Here is a 19,500-nt window from a genome sequence, read left to right on the forward strand (position 1 = left end):
CTGTAGTCTTCTGCCTCTGGCCCATCCTGACCAGCAGCTGCGCGGCTTCTCCTCCTCAGTCAGATGGAGCCGTAGGTCTTCTTCCTTGGAACTGTTCTCTCCACCGCCGTCTTCTGCGCCGTCCTCCGGCGGCTTCTTCCTCCTCCTGAGCGCTCCTGCTCTCCTCCATTGGGGGACTTTGTGCTCTCAATGGCATCTGATGTCAGGGGGCGGGGTTAAGGACGGCGCAGCGAGTGCTGTCTGCCATTGGCTCCCACTCCCAAAACCCTGATTGGCTCCTGAATGGTGGGAGATTCAAACTGCCAAACTGCGCTTTGGATTGGCGGCCAAATTGGTGCCAATTTCAAAGCTCCTCTCTGTCCGCCGCCGCTTCACCACTCCCCGCTTCACTGACGGAGCTGGGATCGGTTCTTTGATTCCAGCGCTATCTAGAGCTGCATCCTGCTGGGGACACAGCTCCATCTTCCCTGCCTTCCACTGCTGCTCCGGTGCTGGGTGCATGGAAGCTGTCCCAGCACCGGGGCACATTGCTACAGGAACACCCAGCGTTTCATGGGCATTTCCATGTAAACACTGGGCGTTCCCATGGTAATCGGGCCATGGTGTCGGTGCCGTGGGTGGACAGATGACCTCACCGGATATCAGCTGCCTGCCCACTTCCTCCCGAGGGAGGTTGTATCAGTGTTATAACTTTGTGGAAATTTTAAGACCAAATAAAACTTTTGGCTAATTCAGAAAAAAACTGCAGTTTCATGGGCTCTTTTCATTTCCCCCTGAGTTCCATTTTTAAAAATGACCGCAGTCCACCTTACCTAAAAGACGAACATTATTACTCACTAGTATTGTACTTGCTAACTGTAATTTTGATAGAACATGATTTATTAACATTAAATATGTATGTTTAAAGGAGCAAAATATCATGCAAATGGCATAAACATGTTTTTCCTAATAAAAAGAAACAAACATGGACAAAGAGGGTTATTCAGACCTGATCTCACGGCTGCAAATTCGCAGGCTGGGTGATTGTCGTTCGACTGCGCATGCATTTGACTTGCAGCGGGCATGCGCAATGCTAACCTGCAATAAAATAGCAATTTTTTTTGAATCACTGGCTGTACACAAGTTGATTGACAGGAAGCTGGCGTTTGGGGGTGGTAACCGGCCTTTTACTGGGAGTGTCAGGGAAAACTCAGGCATGCCCAAGTGTATATGTTTTATTTACACATTCAAACACAAATCAGCATTCTGATGAAAGGGTCACTTGAAGATCACTGAAAAATGATTATATAAGTTGCTGTTGATCAGGGGTTAAAGTGTGTGGGGGGGGGGGGGGCGTGGAACTGAGTTCCACCACCTTTAATGGTAAGGTGGAAGCAGGGCTGCCACTAGGAATTTTGGGGCCCAGGACTGATTTCCAGCCCGGACCCCTGCTCCGGCAAGCAGGAGATTTCAGGCAGGGAGGGGGTCAGCGGTTCATTAAGTCCCGGTCATCGCTCCGGTCTGCTTGCACTCACAGGAACAGACAGCCCCCTCGACTGCGAGTGTAGTGCACAGGCACAGGGAGGAGCATGATCTTTGCACATAGCGCTCCGTAGAGGGGGGTGGCGCTGAGAAGGATGACTGGCAGGTGGCAGTTACCATTGGCCTGACGTGAGCATGAAAGGTGACAGTAACTTGGTGATGGTAACCAAGGGAGGAGCTGGTCCCTTGAAAAGGCACTGACGCAGCAATGTCCTATTTGTGGATGGTCGGGCGGAGGGGGAGTTGCGGTGGGCAACATTAGCTGCCGGGGCCCTTTAAGAGGCCGGGGCCCGGGACAGCTGTGCCCATAGCACCCCCCTATCGGCGGCTCTGGGTGGAAGTAGTTCCACTGAGCTTCATAAATCTACCCCATAATGAGCAACCCCTCCTCAGTTTGAACTTGAAAACCCCCAAATATAGGTTGAATATAAAGCTATAAAGTGGACCTGGAGACGTGGTGGAACTAAGGGGCAGATTTATTAACTGTCTTTTTCAAACACAGCTGATTGGCTGGTGCTTTATCTCCTTTTACCTTTTCTCCACTTTATCTCCAGTTTATCTCTTCTCCAAGATTAATACATCTGCCCCTCATTTCCTTCTTCAACCTAATCCCCTCACACACAAACTATAATGTTTTTCTGTTGAATTACTGTTCTCACGCCTCTACCCCCACTAACCAAATGTTTAAGGTGTCCCCCCCAGATGAAGTAAGAGAAAGAGATTTAATACATAAGTACCAAAAACATCTTGTTTTTGTCATGTTAAGGTCTTAATGCAAAACTTGCCTAACAGTTTTTTTGCATGTGGAAGGAGACTCTGCACCCCTGCGGCACAGTTTCCCCTGCCAGTCTAGTCTCCTGGCACAGTGGATGAGGTAGGAGAGGTGGCGGGCAGTGCGCCCTCTCTCTGCCTCCAGTGCAGAGGGAGGGGGGAGTACTGGAGGGAGCCACAGACGGCAGCAGTCAAGATGACGTGTGGCATTCTGCAGGCGGCTGGCAGGCAGTGAGTGTGGTGCAGTGTGCCCTGCTACCCTTTTCGCATCCGAAGCTTGCATTCCACTGGCTCCATCCTCCCTACGCCCCTAGGTGCAGTGTGACTGTAATGGGTCAAAGACTCTGCACCCCCTGCCGCCACGCCCCCCCCCCCCCCCCACGTTAACGGTAGTAAAAAATTGAATCACAGTTAAAGTGCTGCCGCGTTAACAGGCCCAGTACTAATCATCTATATATATATAGGTCTAGTGTTTGTGAGTCTCTGAAACACTGCCATCTGCTGGCAGAGCATAAAACTACATCTCTTTCTCACACATGCACAAACACAGAAGGTAGCAGTCTAGCTTTTGCTTTGAGCGGGCTTACTAGTGTATAATATATATATATATATATATATATATATATATATATATATATATATATAATTAATTAAAATATCAGGAAAAATAAACTAGTCTGTGATCAATTTTGTGTTATATAGAAGATAAACAGAGCTCCAAAGAATACAACAAAAAATTAGGTTCTATAGGAGGAAAGGACTGAAATAGAGAAAAGAAAAAGAAAAAGTAAAGAGGGAAATAAGAAGATAAGAAAGAACAGAGCCTCTGGGAAGAGTCCTAGAGGTAAAGCTAACCATGGGCTTTACATTTTATTAAATGATTTGTCATGTACGCCATATGATAGATATACCATATTTGGCAAGTCAAGGCAGTAGTTACATGGCTCAAATTATTTTGTGGTCTAGTCAATGTAGGGGAATTTAAATGGAGGAGAAAATATTTAGAGTAATAGGAAATAGAGATGTTAAGTAAGCGGGATGTGCTTCCAGTTCATACCCTCCAACATGACCCTTTCCTTTAGTTACAAAATGCTCTGTTCCTGGACTTCCCTGCCAGTGGCAGTTACAGAGGTTGGACTCCGGCACAGTCCAAAATTCAAAGAGAGGGGTCACATCAACTGCCAATGAGTCAGGACAGTGATGTTTGGGGTGGCAGTAGGTGTGGCTCCCCTTTTTGAATATTGGACTATTCCGCAGCCTCACCTCTGCAACTGCCACTGGTAAGGAAGTCCAGAATCAGAGCATTTTGTACCTAATGGAATGGGCCATGTTGGAGGGTATGCCAGTTACTTCCCTTCAAAGTGGTTCTATCATTGGATAGAACCACCATTTGCAGGGCAGCCGAGAGGGCGGGGGGGGGGGGGGGCAGGTGATAATTACCCAGGCCCGATCTTGCTGGAGGTGCCCCATAGGGGCCCTGCTCCGACCCCTCCCTTCCCCCTCCATCCCTCCTGGGTAGCAACAGCAGCACACACTTCTACAGCATGTGCTGTGCTGACAGCAGGCTCAGCATGAGTGTCTCACTGAGAGCGTGAGAGGTCATGCTGAGCCTGCTGTCAGCACAGCACATGCTGTAGGTGTTTGCTGCTGCTGAGATTACAGTTTTTAGTTTTCTTTCGCCCTCCTCTAAACATTTTGGGGGTGTGGCCTAAGGCTGGGAGGTGCCCACACCTCCCAGCCTTAGGCCACACCCCAACAATTTCACCGGGGCCCGGCATTCCTCTCGGCTGCCCTGACCATATGTTAAGAAAGTTGGCCTCATTGGAGAACCCTCTTCAGCATCTGATGTTCCAGGATATATATTCTCCTTCATGCTGCTTTCCCACTGCTGAAACGGGTCATTACCCGTTTTTTTTAAACGGGTTTTTAAAAGGCAAGAGCCATAAAGACCCTTTCCCACTGCAGCTTTTAAACGCCGTTTTTGGCACATTCACACTGCCGTTTAAAAACCCGTTTAACCCATAAAAAATATGAGGGGGGGATTTAAAAAAAAAACAGCATGGGGTCCCCCCCACAGCTGTAACCAGCACCAGGCTGAAAGAGCAGGGGCCAGTAATTAAAAATCAGGGAACCCGACAAATAGGGGTTCCCCGATTTTTAACAACCAGCCCCAGGCTCCAGGTCCGGGGCTGGTTCCAAAAATATGGGGGATAAAAATTAGTAGGGGTCCCCGGTATTTTAAGAACCAGCCCCAGGCACAACCAGCCAGCAGGGTAATGCCACAGCCGGGGGGAGACTTTTTATACAAGTCCCCCCGGCCAAAGCATTCATCCCTACCGACCAGTCAGCCTGGCCAGGGGCCCTGGGGGAGTGGGGACCCCCCCCCCCCAATAAAGGAGTCCCCCCCCCTCCAGGACTTACCTGACCAGGCTGAAGCCTGGTGCTGTCCCCGGTGGCCCTGTGCGGTGGCCACCGGGCTGATCATTGTGTAAAAAAATAGATGGAAAACCTATTGTTTTAAACTGTGGAACTATGAGTCCCAGCAAGCCTCCCCCGCAAGCTGGGACTTGGAGAACCACAAGTCCCAGCCTGCGGGGCATTAAAGGGCCCACTGGGTCTTGTAGTTCCACAGTAAACAAAATAGATAAATAAATACACACTGACACATTAGAAAAATAAAAGTTTAATACATACATTACACAAACACACTTGATTCCGGTCTGGTGGCTTGGTTCCAGGGCCTTGGTTCCGGGGCTGGACCGGGTCCAGAGCTCCAGGGCTGAAGAGTCCGGGGTCCTGGATCCGTAGTAATCCAAAGGGGTACCTGGGGAAGGAAATCCTACTCACCTGCTCCTGTGGCGACCACCCGGCATCTGCTGTTGAAGTACCGCTGCTCCCGGCTGCAGTGGTACCCGCTCTGCCTCCGCTATACTCTAGAGACGCAGAGATCCTTCTTCCTCGGCGTCTCTACTCAGAATGATTTCTGGCCAATCAGGAGCCGAGATAGTCCTGCAGTGGGAAAGGGGCATAATCCTTACACAAATAGAACTACAGTAAATGGTGCATAGCCTTTATCTCCACCCAGTCCTCATTGTCTAAACTCTGACTAAAGCATAGTCTTGCTATTTAATAACCACACAACATATTTGATTGTGGCTCTATTTAATGAACCAGCTAACAGTTTGGAATTTTTTAGGGTCATTTTTTGTATACATAATTGCACAGTGCACACATGCTGTTTATTTATGTTATTTATTATTAATGAGCTCTTTACAAACATTTGGCCAATCACATCTGTTTCTGCCCCAGTGGAGCTTACAAACTACATTCTGTACTAAATGTACAAACACACACACACACACACACACACACTCAGGCTAGGAGCCAATTATCTTACCAGTATATTGTTGGATTGTGCGAGAGAACTGGAGAACCAGAAGAATATACAAACCGCAACTGTGTGGAGTACACTACTCTCACTGTAAAATGCTTTTACCAGCACTTTTATGAAGAGTTGATTAGTTTTGTGTTTTTTTCTGTTATGAAACACTCTGCTTCCCCAATTTTCATGACCCTTTATTATGAATTATTATTTGCAAAAAACAACAACAACGCAAACATTCTTGCTACCCCGGTTTGGAACTGTATGCAAATCTCAATACCTCCCAATTGTCCCGATTCCAGTGGAACAGTCCCAGTATTAGGACGCTGTACCTCTTGTGGGCTGCAGTATCTGGCAGGTGAGGGGAAAGATGGGAGACATTGATCACTGCTGCTCTGCTGTGCACAGTAGCACCAGAATAGATTCCATGTGCATGTGAGAGTCCTGAATAGGAAATATCAGAAGTTGTAATAGATAAATGTGCCTAGGTTCGCTTTATGGCAGGAGTTATTTAAAGTCAAGGGTCATTTAAAACATAGGGGGCACTTTGACGCCAACATATGGATTTATATTGCAGACCACAAGGTTGCTTGCAAAATGTCTGCGAACCTCAAAAAGCAGATTCAATATCTAGGAACCAGCTCTGTGGGTGCATGAACACCCATAATTTGTGCTGCCATCATTCATGCAAAAACATGGACAATTGAAGTCATTTGGAGGTAGCATAGTCAGGGGCATAACTCCCAGAGGCAATGGAGGCTCACACCTCTGGGCTCCAAGCCCTGAAGGGGCACCAACATGTAAAGCAGCACATGTGGGGCACACCAGTAGTTAATTGGCTCTGTACCAGCAGCCCTGCTAACACCTGCAATAGGGGACAGGGTGGCTCCAGGCTTGTACCACTCAGCCTGAGCTGCAGCAAGCAATTCTGCCTAACTCTGAGATGATATGGGGGGGGGGGGGGGGATTGGGTATCTAAAATCTTTAAAAAGTTGTCTCCTATGTATGATCCTAGGAACTACTACTTAATATTGTTCTGTATAATAATCCAAAGCGGTGTACAGACTGCATTGACTAAAGAGTCTGTGGCTTCCCATAAAACAGAAGCACCACTTCATTAAAATATATGTTCCCGATAAACCCAATCTTGTGTTCCTTTCATGCATATCACTGAAGTCATTCTACCTTCTCCATGATGTTTGTCTAGCTTCTCACATTATAAAAATGTAAAATGTATTCTCTTACCACTAAACCATATGCACAGCCACACACACACACACACGTGCAGAAACGCCAATTTTTATCATAGTCAAGTTAACATTTTTTTCCGTTTATAAATAATCCACAATATGTTTCTTGCAGCTATAGTTGCACTCTGAAAACCGACCCCATCCTTTTGCTTTCTGCATGTAATAGGACATGACATCTGTCTTTTTAATACACTAAACAAAACATAAACAATAAAAAATTGTTTGGTTTGACACGCCCCAAAAATCTCAACAAATGTGATTGGCTCATCTCTGCTGAGGCCCTTTAATTAGGTTGCCGCCTTTGGCCATGAAAGGTCTTGTACCTGAGCTTGAATGTCGCTTGTGAAGATAAATTTAATTTAATTTTCAATTGGTTTTTAATTAGCAAGTTTGTTTCTGTATATGCAGAGAGCATGAGCTTTGAAGAAATCAAAGAAAACAAGTAGAGATGATGCATGCCTCTCTATCCAGCACCGCTTTGTGTTCTCTCCATGCGGTAGTATATGCAAATAGGGCAGACCTTGAGGCAATGGCTATATAGTTAGCTAATTGATTTTTGCTAATGACCATGTTATTTTGCTGTGCTTGTCATTATATAGCCTATTTGAATTATGTTTCCTTTTCTATGGAAATTCAAAGAAATGTCTATAACAAAGAAGGTGTTTAAGAATTTTGAAATGTACAGTGAGCAAACGTCTCCATGGGTCAGAGTCGGAAGCAGTTGTATGTGTGACTTTATGTTAATATTACTACAAAGCCCTTCAGTGGCATGCCTACTCTGAATGCCTTCAGCGGCTTAAATACCATTTGGTGCATCTTTAGACACACCATCAAAACTTGCAGCAGCCCTGTGGCAGGTGCACATTATCTATGTGAATATGGCTTCCTGCCAGGGGCTACGTTTATCCCAGTCACCTGAAGGTAAGTTGGAATTTGGTGCCACTCTTCCCTGTATAAAAAAGTGTGACAACACACTGGTGTGCCGGAGTCAGACTCACAAGATTCAGCAGTCTGCACCATGAATCCGCCTCCCATCTCAGTCCAGCGGCAGTGGTTGTTGAACCATTGCTTGCTGCAGCACAGGCTGAGCGGTACCACGCAGGATCCATCCACTATTGCAGGTGTTAGCAGAGCTCATGGGACAGATACAATTAAATTTGCAGCAGCGGGTGTGCCGCAAAGCTCATTTGGAAGACCTGCGGTCATACTTGGAACCTGTTCTGAAACTTAAATGCTCCTATATATGCTGGTGACCCATTAGGGCTTGGATCCCAGAGGCAGGCGACTCCATTGCCACTCCACTCCATTTGAGGAGTTACACCCCTGCTTCCTGGATGAACAGTTCTATATCTCTGCATGCAACTATTATCAGCAATGCATCCGTGACACTCTCAAACACGTCTATAGAATGAACAATCTCTGTGCATTTGCTTAATCACCTCCCTGCCTTGGTTACGGAATAGCTGATTGACAATGCCTAGGTCGACAGTCACTAGGTCAGCCACTAATAACATACCCTTGGTTGACATTGACAGAAGGTTGTCACAAGCATTAGGTCAAAGTAGACATTGTCGACCCAGGGACCACAAACCTCCTGCCTCCATCTTGGAACTTCCAATACATTTTCCAGTCATTTCAGAGACCTTTGGCTCCCTTGCCCCTTAGTCATAACTGCAACTCTGTCCGCATGCAACTTAGTCACATGCATAGAATAAAACCATACCCCTCTGCATCTAACATTACGCTGTATCCAAGTGAAAATCAGGCTCCACGTGTATAGAGAATGCTGTAGGAAGGGAAGATAAGCATGGAACAAACCATAATAATAATTCACAATATATATATATATCTCACTATTTTCTTGTCACAGTGTGTGCATGTCAGGCAATGTATTTCATGTGTATATTACACTACTAGGTGTTAAAACAAATACATTTTTGTTATTATTTTCCCAGGAGCCGACCTCGTCATTTCTTCAGATGGCAGCATCGTTAGAACAACAGCTTGCTGTCATATTCAAGGTGCTAGAGGAATACGAGCTAGGTCCATTCTCTGTTATTACCACTCATTACCCTGGACATCGACTATTTCTCAAGGCTGTACGAGCTCTGTGTGAGGCTGTACAGCCAGGTTGGGGCCCCCAGGATGAGCTGATATTAGAGCCAGGCACAGGCTCCCGTGGGATCCAGCGAGTGCTCAGACAAGTCTCTGCTCCAGTGCTTCTATTATTTTGCTCTAGAGAAGAGTCTGAGGAACTTTTCACTGTGGCTGGTGAAGCTGGACTCCTGGGGCCAGACCATATCTGGATTGTACCAAGCTTCACTATAGGTTCTCCAGAACGTCCTGCTAGCTTTTTTCCTGTGGGACTGGTTAGTGTAGTAACTGATTGTTGGAGGAGGAGCCTACATCAGAAGGTGCAGGATGGAATAGCAGTAATTGCTGCGGCAGCTAAGAACTATTTACAGAGACATGGTGATCTGCCCAATCCTGGAGGGACCTGTTTGGCACCAGTGCAAGTTCAAGGGAATGACACCCTGTATAGGTATATGTCATTGATATATAATTAGCAGTACTACAATCTTTATATCTGCCCCTATTCTACATTGTTTATTTGTTTAATAAATGCTAAGCACCAGTTTAAGGCATTATATCACTGTGCTATCCCTCTATTTGCTGCCATCTTCTAGGCATATGCTGAATATAGTCTGGCGTGAGACAGATCTTTCCTTCAATACCCAGGGATTTCTACTAGACCCATCCATGCTGGTTATTACACTGACTCCAGAACGAGTATGGGAAGAGGTACACATTTTGTTTTACCTCAATATTCATCATAAAAAAATCTCCACAGCCAAGACAAACTCTCTTTCTCTCTCTAGGTTGGCAAGTGGGAACGTGGTATACTACGAATGAAGTACCCGGTGTGGCCACGGTACGGCATTGGTAACCAGCTTGTGACAGATACTCGTCACCTAACTGTGGCCACCCTAGAAGAGAGGCCTTTTGTTATTGTTGAGCGCACAGACCCAATGACGGGAGACTGTGTGCGGAACACAGTGCCTTGCCGCAAGCAGAGCAACCTGACCTTGAGGTATAGGGTGTGAGTGAAGACTGGAAAGTGCTGATCTAAGGAGGGAGGCAGGGGAATTGATAGATGCCTGTTGATCTGATATGTACAGTACAGATGTAATGGTATCTAATGTTTTAATGATAGAAATTGTGGGGAAATATCTAATATTTTATCTTGAATTTTTCAAGACATTTTGATTTAACTAAATCATCAAATTTGAGGCATTGTTGTTATACTCAACTTCAATAGCAATTTAAAGCTGTTCATCTCATTCTGTAAAACTTCCCCTATCCCAGAGTCCTTTTCTACTATCCCTTAGCAGTTCCGGTGAACCTTACTCCAAACTGTGCTGCAAAGGGTTCTGTATTGACATCTTGAAGAAGTTGGCACGTACTGTTAAGTTCTCCTATGATCTGTACTTGGTGACTAATGGAAAGCACGGGAAGCTTGTGCGAGGTGTGTGGAATGGAATGATTGGAGAGGTGAGAACTCAGCAGACAAGTGTGTAAAACATAGTAAATACACTACTAGTTAATTCTCCCAACATGCAATACCAGTAGTTTTCTGCTGTCCCTTGTATTTTCTCTCACATGATCCCCCTAGAACTCAAACCTTTCCACCATCCCATCTTCCACTCACTTGCCACCTTTCTTCACACTCTCCACCTTTCTCCTCCTCTGTTTCTCCACTCCTGTTCAGGTTTATTACCAGCGTGCTCACCTTGCTATCGGGTCTCTCACTATAAATGAAGAGCGCTCAGAGATTGTGGATTTCTCAGTTCCCTTCGTAGAGACCGGAATCAGTGTCCTGGTGTCACGTAGCAATGGAACTGTGTCCCCTTCGGCTTTCCTGGGTGAGATCTGCAGAGTATCACTCCTGCATGTTTCACTACAGGCCACCACTCCAGAATCCTTCCTTTGCAGGTCACATGCCATAACCATCTGTTATAGAAAACCATTCCATGCAAAATAGTGTACAGTAATCTACATTTTTAGAATGTCCTTAAGCATTTTGATTACAAATGTTTTCTTCTGGAGTCTGTAATCTCTTAATATGTAAATTATAATTGAATTATTCACTGGTCTAGATGATTTATTATTTAATACTGCTGGGTTTTTGGGGTTATAGGTGGCCCTAGAGATGTTTTTCAGTTTCCCTTGCACTATTTATGGAACACTACCTAGTAATATAGATATTGCCCAAACACTGGTCCACTCATGAGACCTAATTATGTTTTCATAAGGACTCCATGATTCTTGGCTCACAATGCTTATTATTCATTTAATGGAATACTCGCTGTCCTTTTGTTGGGGTTATCAGGGTGACTGCACAATTGCTTTTAAGGTCATAAATCACAGTTTTGTTCTTAAACTCCTTCTAATGACTTCCTACATTTTCACCGCAGAGCCATATAGCCCAGCAGTTTGGATGATGATGTTTGTCATGTGTCTATCTGTGGTAGCGGTGACTGTATTCATTTTTGAGTACTTGAGCCCCATGGGATATGACCAAGACCTAAACAACGGAAAACGTGAGTAAATAAGTTATATAAATGGTTGTGCTTTAGAGAGGCTTTTGCATAGAGAAGTGAGACACAAGGCATGGAAATGAGGGTTGGATGAGGGTAATCATGAATGATGTAACTTCTGTGCACGAGGTTATGGGGCCTACACACGTAGCAATTTCCAGGCATTTTGTAAGCAATCTCACTAGGGCCCTCATTCTAATTACATCGATCCCACACGTGTTCACACAGGGGACCGATGTTTGTACCTTGCACATAATCGGTTGTGTGCATGTGCAGGGCTTCTCAGCGAGTGTCCTGCACTGACCGCATGGTGCTCGCACAAGGGGGGCGGGACGGGGAGGTGGCGGCGCTCTGACATGGAAATGTCCAGTATTTCTTGGCCCTCCCCATGCAAATGCTGGGCCTTCACTAGTAAATCTGGCCGTGGTGCGGTGTGCCAGAGGCAGGCAGCTGATGCCACATGATGTCAGCCATCCTCCCTGTCCCAGACCGGAGCCTGCAAATAGAAGTCTGTCTCCACTGAATTATATTTGTGAGCCCAGGAGAAATCATTGAGATCAAATGATTTCACCTGCTGGGGACATGCGATGGGATGTGTTTACATAACCCATCCCCTTGCATGGTTGCATTTTTAAGGCTTTACAGCTGACAGAATCAACCAGAATCAGGCCCTAGATCATTTAGAAAATGCCCCTACATCGCTGTGAGTGTAGGGGCCATAGCAATAGCGATGTGCGGCCCGTGCATCACTATCGCCCCAGCGATTAATATCCAACACGGTTGACAAATCTATAAACGCTGACGTCGGGGTCGCAGAGAACACTGGTCCTGACAGATCGCTCAGTGGCACATCGATGTGTGCTGAGCGATCTGTCATTGGATCCCCCACGTGTTCACACAGGGGACCGGGACATTTTTGTGCATGTGCAGACGCAGGTTTCGTGCAGCCATGGCGAACATGGTGTTTGCCGGTCACACACACGCACCTAACCTTGCGGGCGGGGCAGCAGCGGATAGTCACACTGGGCATTCCCATGGTAATTGACCCGTGACGTCGGTGCTGGGGGGCAGGCCCCTGACATCACCATAAGATGTCAGCTGCTCTCCCACTTCCTGGAGAATGTGCACACATATCTAAGGTTACCTGAGAGTAACCTTAGATATGCGTGCACCTTCCACATCATTTGATGGTCTGCAGCCATGGAATGATGTGGGTGTTCTCCGCAGCCTGCGAATGGATGTTTATGTTAAACATCCATTCTCAGCCCATGAGAACATACATAGTGTTCGAGAGGGGGGCGGGCATACCGGCATTTGGCGGGCGGCGTCTAGCATAACGCCCTAAGTGTGTATGTAGACCCTATAAGGCCTTTCTCATAGGTATGAAAGGGACAAGTATTAGACAGTGACAAAAGAAGTGTACATGAGCACAGTTATTGGTGCTCATAAGACACTAATCACATATGAAATATGTGTGGATTTCCGCTATATGGACAAGCTGACAGAAGGTGATGTGTAGATTTTGGTAATGTTGGGAAAGACCAAGTTCAATTTAGCCAAATAACTGACTGCAAAGACTTGGAGTGATGAGAGTGTGGATAGGCTATAGAAAGACTTTTATACAGAACTGAATTTGCATCCTGTATACCCTAATACATGACAAGTTTGGTGAAAATATATGTATAGTGCAGTCACTAATTACATTGGTAGGTTGTAGTGTGAAAAGAAGAATAATTTCAGCCTGACTGTCCTTGGCCTTTTAAGCATACATCTGTGCATGACTGATATGAATATGGAAATTCAGCCTTATTTGAATAGTGTACTCTCTTGTTCTGCTGCTCTGTAGTATAAGGAATCTTTTTGTAAATTACATTTTATATATATATACATATATATATATATATATATATATATATATATACACTTCCAATTCTGCTGGCACTCCCTGTGTAATGGACAACTTGCTTGCGGTGCCAGAAATAATGACACAAATACCTCCAATCCTTAATCAGGAACAAACGGCACTCGCAAGACAGTTATAATAATTGCAGCATAAGTTTATGGATGGGAGAACGTTTCGGGGTATGAGCCCCGTCCTCAGCTCCAACCTACATACTCCACTTGTAACCTTTCCCTCCTTTGACTGTAAAGGAGTTTACTACAACTCTCTGTTTTCTGTCCTGCAACCATGCTCTTATCCATTCAACTATCATAGAATCCAATCCCAAGCTTTCAAGTTTATTTAACAGTCTGCGATGTGGGACAGTGTCAAAAGCTTTACTAAAGTCTAGATAAGCTACATCTACAGCCCCACCTTGATCTATTACTTTAGTCACCCAGTCAAAAAAGTCAATAAGATTTGTTTGACATGATCTATATGTAGTTGGATGCTGGCACTCTGCTCCTCAGATTTGTAATTTTCCCCGGTGCCTTCACAGGGCGTCCAGACAACGCTGGGCACGTGGTATATGTATAGGTTGAAGCACAGCACTCAAGACGGTAGGAATCAAATCAACACGTGGCTATATATATATATATATATATATATATATATAGAAAGAGAGAGAGAGAGAGAGAGCACTTCTATATCTCTTCTTTTGATTCATATTCCTTGTTCCTTTTAATAACAGCAAGGCGCTATAGAAGTGGCGTGGAAGAAGGTCACAAATCCCGCCTTTTCGATATATATATGTAGATGGACATCCCTGAGTCCCCCCCCCCCCCTGCGTTGATAGAAAAAATTATGTGCATCAATGATTTAACATCATATTAATAATCTCTTGCTACAAAAAATAATATTATCACCCAGACACATGAATTATTTGGTACCTACTTTACTCTAGATTAAGAGTAGGTCAAATATTAGATTAAAACCCCAATTATCCCAAATCTGTGAATAACTCTACCATCATATGAGAGGATTAATCTGTAAAACTGTTACTCTGAATAGTTGGTTCATTTATTGATTAAATATATAATGAAGTCTGAAGGACGGAAAGCGTGGCCTTACAAGCACAGTGTCTACACATCCAGAGGGAAGAATTAATCCTCCAATGGAGGTTAACTCATAAATACTGTAGCAAGATAAATGATTTCAAATATTCCCTTATGTATGGCTTGTTAAACGCATGTATTTTACTGAAACTATTTTATTGGAAAATTCTACTATAAATATAAATAAACTAAGGTATTTTTATATGACAACTTGTATAAATATATAAAGTTCTGGGTGACAATAAAATTGTTTGTAGCAAGAGATTATTAATATATCAAGTCATTGATGCACATTCTTTTCTCTAACATGGCTTAGAGATGAGCATGGTTCACATCTTCAATGTTAAAATCAGCAATTAGGACAAACATTTGTCCAAAAATAGACCATATAGTGAACGTATGGACCTTAGCTATGGTATATACCATTTAAACTTTGACTGTAAAAAAAAGACTTTGCACCATTGCCAATTGGTAGAGGAAGTGTTTGTTTGCACATTGCAGAAATACAGTATGATAATAGGACATTTGTTTTCCCCATGCCTGTGCAGGTGATGGGAGTAACTATCACACAAGCATTGATACACTTTCTGAATAATGCTGAGTTTTCTGCTTCGGTTGGCCCAACCCCCTCTTCATTGATATCATGACTATGACCATGCAAGTGTTTGTATTACAGGTTGAGTATCCCGTATCCAAAATGCTCGGGGCCAGGAGAATTTTGGATAACGGATTATTCCGTATTTCGGAATATTTTAATATTTCAATGATGTATTTTGAAGTATCTTGCATGTATGCTGTATAAACACATAAAATACACACAAATATATTTTATTACCACATAAAATACACACAAATATATTTTATTTGTTCAAAAAACAAGGTTTCAAAACATGAAACAAAATTTGTGTACTATCTCAGATATTGAATTTGAATGCCAAGCAATCATTTTCTTGCACATATATAGTGCCAGTTACATATCATGTCACCAGTAGTGCTGTTACAAATGTCCCCAGTGAGTTTTTAGCAAAAAAAATATATTTTTTTCACTTTCTGGAATGTATGGTTTTCGGAATAATTCGGATAACGGATACTCGGATACGGGATACTCAACCTGTATACTGTTGCTACTGTTGAATCTTGACCTTAGGTCAAGATTCAAGCAACAGCCAAAAGCAGACAGGTTATGGAAATTGAAAACAAAATGTTTAACTCTGAAATTTAAAATGACAATTAACCTATTAGCATAATGTTTTTAACTGCCTTGCCCATTTACATACTTAAATGCGACGGGAAGTGGTTGCTTTTACAAACCACCGCTTAGTAACTGAATCTCTTTTAGTTAAGTCTAGCAGGAATTACCATGCTGCAGTTCTCTTGTAGGCTGAAATACCTGCCAGTCTGCATATCAGCCAATCACAGGTCTAATGTAGGTCATCTACCTTCTGCACATGATTTGTCTCCTTGTAGGTATTCTGTAGTCACCAATAAAGGACTTAATTTTGCTCCTCACTTGCTACAATATGGGATGAGCATTGTACAACTATTTTGGGGATTTACTGTGACCTCTGCTCTGTGATATTGTCCCCAGGATCAGCATTGTGCTGACTATTCAAATACAGGCATGTGATTGTGCTGTAGTCACCAGAAACTGATTATGCATTGTTCTACAGCCATCAGAATGTGGCCTTTCCATTGTACCAGTCACAATATAGGCAGTCCATTTTTTAATGGAAGACTGGCACTTTTTCTTAGTTGTCACCAGAATGGTGTAACTGTAATGTATTACGCTTGCCACAAACTGCAATCTGCATTGTAATATGGTTATGGGACCACCGTGCTGGGATTTGCAATTCCAGCAATTGTCTTCACTAGGAAATGGGTAGGATGAGGGTACATGTACCCATTCTTACATGGGTGCGGGGGACTACCTGAACAATCGTGAGTCTCATACATCATCCGTGAGAGTAGGTAAGTATGTAATAGGCATGTGTCCTTTTTGAAATTTCACACATGTCAAAAGTGTTTGAATATTTACTACCCTGTACAACACCCTGCATACTATTGTGCATTTGTTTTTAAACTGTCTGCTTTTGGTTTTAACAAAAAGGTGAAAACCCTAGATCAGGAATTCCCAACCGTGGTGCGTAAACACTGGCCGATATATCGATGCACCATCAGCCAGTGTGTACCATCTATATGTCTTTGAGCGGCGTCGTTCACAGATGTATTGCTTTGGCTGTGCAACACAGCCGATGCCCTATATATCTAAAGATATATCTGTGCATTGTTCTCTGTGTACAGCCGATCCGCCGCGCCAGGAGCGGTCCATGACCGACAGCTTAGTGGGCGTGCGCCTGCCCATTTAGAATGTCAGTCCCGACGGATCGGGCAGTGTGTACGGAGAGCACGCTGTCCAATACGTCTGTAGATATATCTGCAGCACAATTGATCTGCAGATATATCTATTTGAGTGTAACTAGCTTTGCAGTGCAGGTTTAATGCTCTGTACACACGGGGCAATATATTGCTCAGCAATATATTGATCAGTGTCCCGTTTTCATCTGTGACCAGAGATGGTTGCTGATGAAAAGGAGACACTACAGGGGGAAGAGGCAGAGAAACAGCTGACTGCCAGGGGAAGCCGCTGATCACAGGGGCATGCTCCTCCGACCAGCGACCACCCTAGGACTGGTGACGGGAGAGCGCTCCTGGCTACCGTCGCCCTGTACTCACGGGGGGAGGATTATTGCTAAAATCGCACCGTATGAATGGGGCTTTAGTGATATCCGGCCTTTAGCACAGGTGACTTAATTAGTACCAAAGTTATTTTGATTTTAATCATCTGTGCTGAAGCCTGGATATCACTAAAACCTGCATTCTTGTTGTGCCTTGAGGACCATGGTTGGGAATGCCTGTACTAGATTATAATTGTAGCTAATTTGTTTGCCTTATATACAATAAATATGCATATTACAGTAGTTTTTTTATTATTATTATTATCAAAAACAATATTGTTGGTGAAAATTTTTTAAATAAGTAATAAGTTAGCCAAAAGGACTCTGTATGGGGGCAGTTAGTAGAGAAACAGTCTAATGAAATCAATTTAGTGGGAGCGCTGAAGGAAAAAAAGAATTATTTTGAAGATGATGTGTGGAAAACGGCTGATGTGAGAAAAGTGATGTGGGATCTGTAAGAACGAAAGGCTGAGTATTTTAACTGATGTGTATTTCTCTTTCTCTTCAGGATTAGGCGGCCCAAGTTTCACAGTGGGAAAATCCTTGTGGCTGCTCTGGGCACTCGTGTTTAATAACTCGGTTCCCATACAGAATCCTCGTGGTACTACCAGCAAGATCATGGTATTGGTGTGGGCATTCTTTGCTGTTATTTTTCTGGCCAGTTACACAGCCAACCTTGCTGCTTTCATGATTCAGGAGCAATATATTGACACAGTGTCTGGCCTGAGCGACAGGAAGGTGAGCGTGCCCCCTCCGTCCTTATACACACTGACTTCCAAAGTGCCACTGTGAACTTTACATGCATGTGTTATGTAATGTACGTATATATTTGATAGATATAATAAAATATGTTAATTTAATATATTGATATATTTAATATGTATTCTAAATACTTTTTAAACTATTAAACATTTGAGTAGTTTTGGGGAGGGGAGGGTGGTTGAATCCATCAGTTAAGTGGTTAAGGCAGTGTTTTTGTTTTTCCACTCCTAATACATTACAAAACTTTCTTCGTACAGTATATCTAATTAGACCTTTTCCTAGGCAAGCCTTGGGGGCTTGCCAGTGATCAGAACCCTCAAATCAGAAATTGGGAAGTATAATATAGCATGTATCTGCCACCAAAACTTAGAAAAGCAAGTCACGCATTTCATGGTTCTGGTTTTCAATGTGTGACCTTCCAAATCCAATTTTTGATACATTGAAAATCATAACATCCAAACATGACCCATTTTACTTTGAACACATTGCTCTATTGCAATTTCCTGACTTATTCCCAAATGTATTCTGAGCTGAATTAAGTTGCTGATATTTGAAAACAAAACAAATAAAATCATGTCTTTAGGGCTCCAGATGAAATGTGACATGAGCAAATGACTTTGAAACTTGTGAAGGACTCTCAGTCATGACTCCTGCTGGCTGCTTACCTCGGCTGTTGGGATGAGTAGCTGCAGAAACTGCAGGGCCTTTCAAAAGCTGTTCTAAGAGTATTTGGCACTGCTGGTCTATGGTCTTAGACATGGTGACTAGAGGCACTGCAGCCAAACACCACCAGCTCCACCTGGGTATCCTGTTGACAGTGTCTATGTGGACAGCCGATATGTCATCACCATATGGTCAGGGCTGGATTAACAATGGGCCTGATGGAGCTACAGCTCCAGGCCCACTCTCCAAATATGCCCATTTTGTAGATGAGGACCAACAAGCCCAGCTCCCCATCGCTAGCCCTTCCCGGGAACCGGAGATAATGGAACATTTTCCCCATAGGCTAATTCGACATCACAGAAGCTCGAGGTTGATCTAATTCGAACCCAAATCGCTGGGCCTTCAATCTGATACCAGGCTGGCTCATATGGGTTAATTGGTTCCAGTGATATTGTGGGTAAACCAATTTTTTTATTTCTGAAATGTAATTTCATGGCTGTTCCTGTTCTTTGAAGCAGATATATGTGTGCCTAGTGCAGTGGTAGCAGAGCGGATTACCTGGCCTGAAGCATGGTGAACGAAGCAGTACACTAATTTGGATTCCATGTGCTAAAATTTACAAACTTGACACCAAAAAATGCATCAAAAAAACCCCTTAGTCAACCTTTTCATGTGTTGCCCATTTACAAGTTATTTTGCCTGTGACGATTTTATTTTTGTCGACCTTGTCCATGTAGACCATTTGGTGTAGACCCTGTCGCCCCTTTATACCATAACCATGCCTCCCAATGTTGATCTATTTGTTGTCTGGGCATGACCTCATG

General features: G+C 43.9%; 1 protein-coding gene across 4 annotated transcripts in view; it reads left to right on the plus strand.

The window, feature by feature from the left end:
- Positions 1-19,500, plus strand: part of GRIN2C (glutamate ionotropic receptor NMDA type subunit 2C) — a 56,204-nt gene that overhangs the window by 7,379 nt on the left and 29,325 nt on the right. For 3 of the 4 annotated variants that reach the window (XM_083148059.1, XM_083148062.1, XM_083148061.1), the window contains 7 exons: positions 8,880-9,466; positions 9,612-9,726; positions 9,804-10,015; positions 10,314-10,476; positions 10,694-10,847; positions 11,400-11,525; positions 17,760-17,989. In XM_083148059.1, coding sequence (XP_083004185.1) covers positions 8,880-9,466; positions 9,612-9,726; positions 9,804-10,015; positions 10,314-10,476; positions 10,694-10,847; positions 11,400-11,525; positions 17,760-17,989 — 1,587 coding nt within the window. The remainder of the gene's footprint in view (positions 1-8,879; positions 9,467-9,611; positions 9,727-9,803; positions 10,016-10,313; positions 10,477-10,693; positions 10,848-11,399; positions 11,526-17,759; positions 17,990-19,500) is intronic. The other variant, XM_083148060.1, reaches the window with a different exon arrangement.

The sequence above is a fragment of the Crinia signifera genome, chromosome 6 (genome assembly GCF_055691185.1).
Source record: "Crinia signifera chromosome 6, ASM5569118v1, whole genome shotgun sequence".
Classification (NCBI taxonomy): Eukaryota; Metazoa; Chordata; class Amphibia; order Anura; family Myobatrachidae; genus Crinia; species Crinia signifera.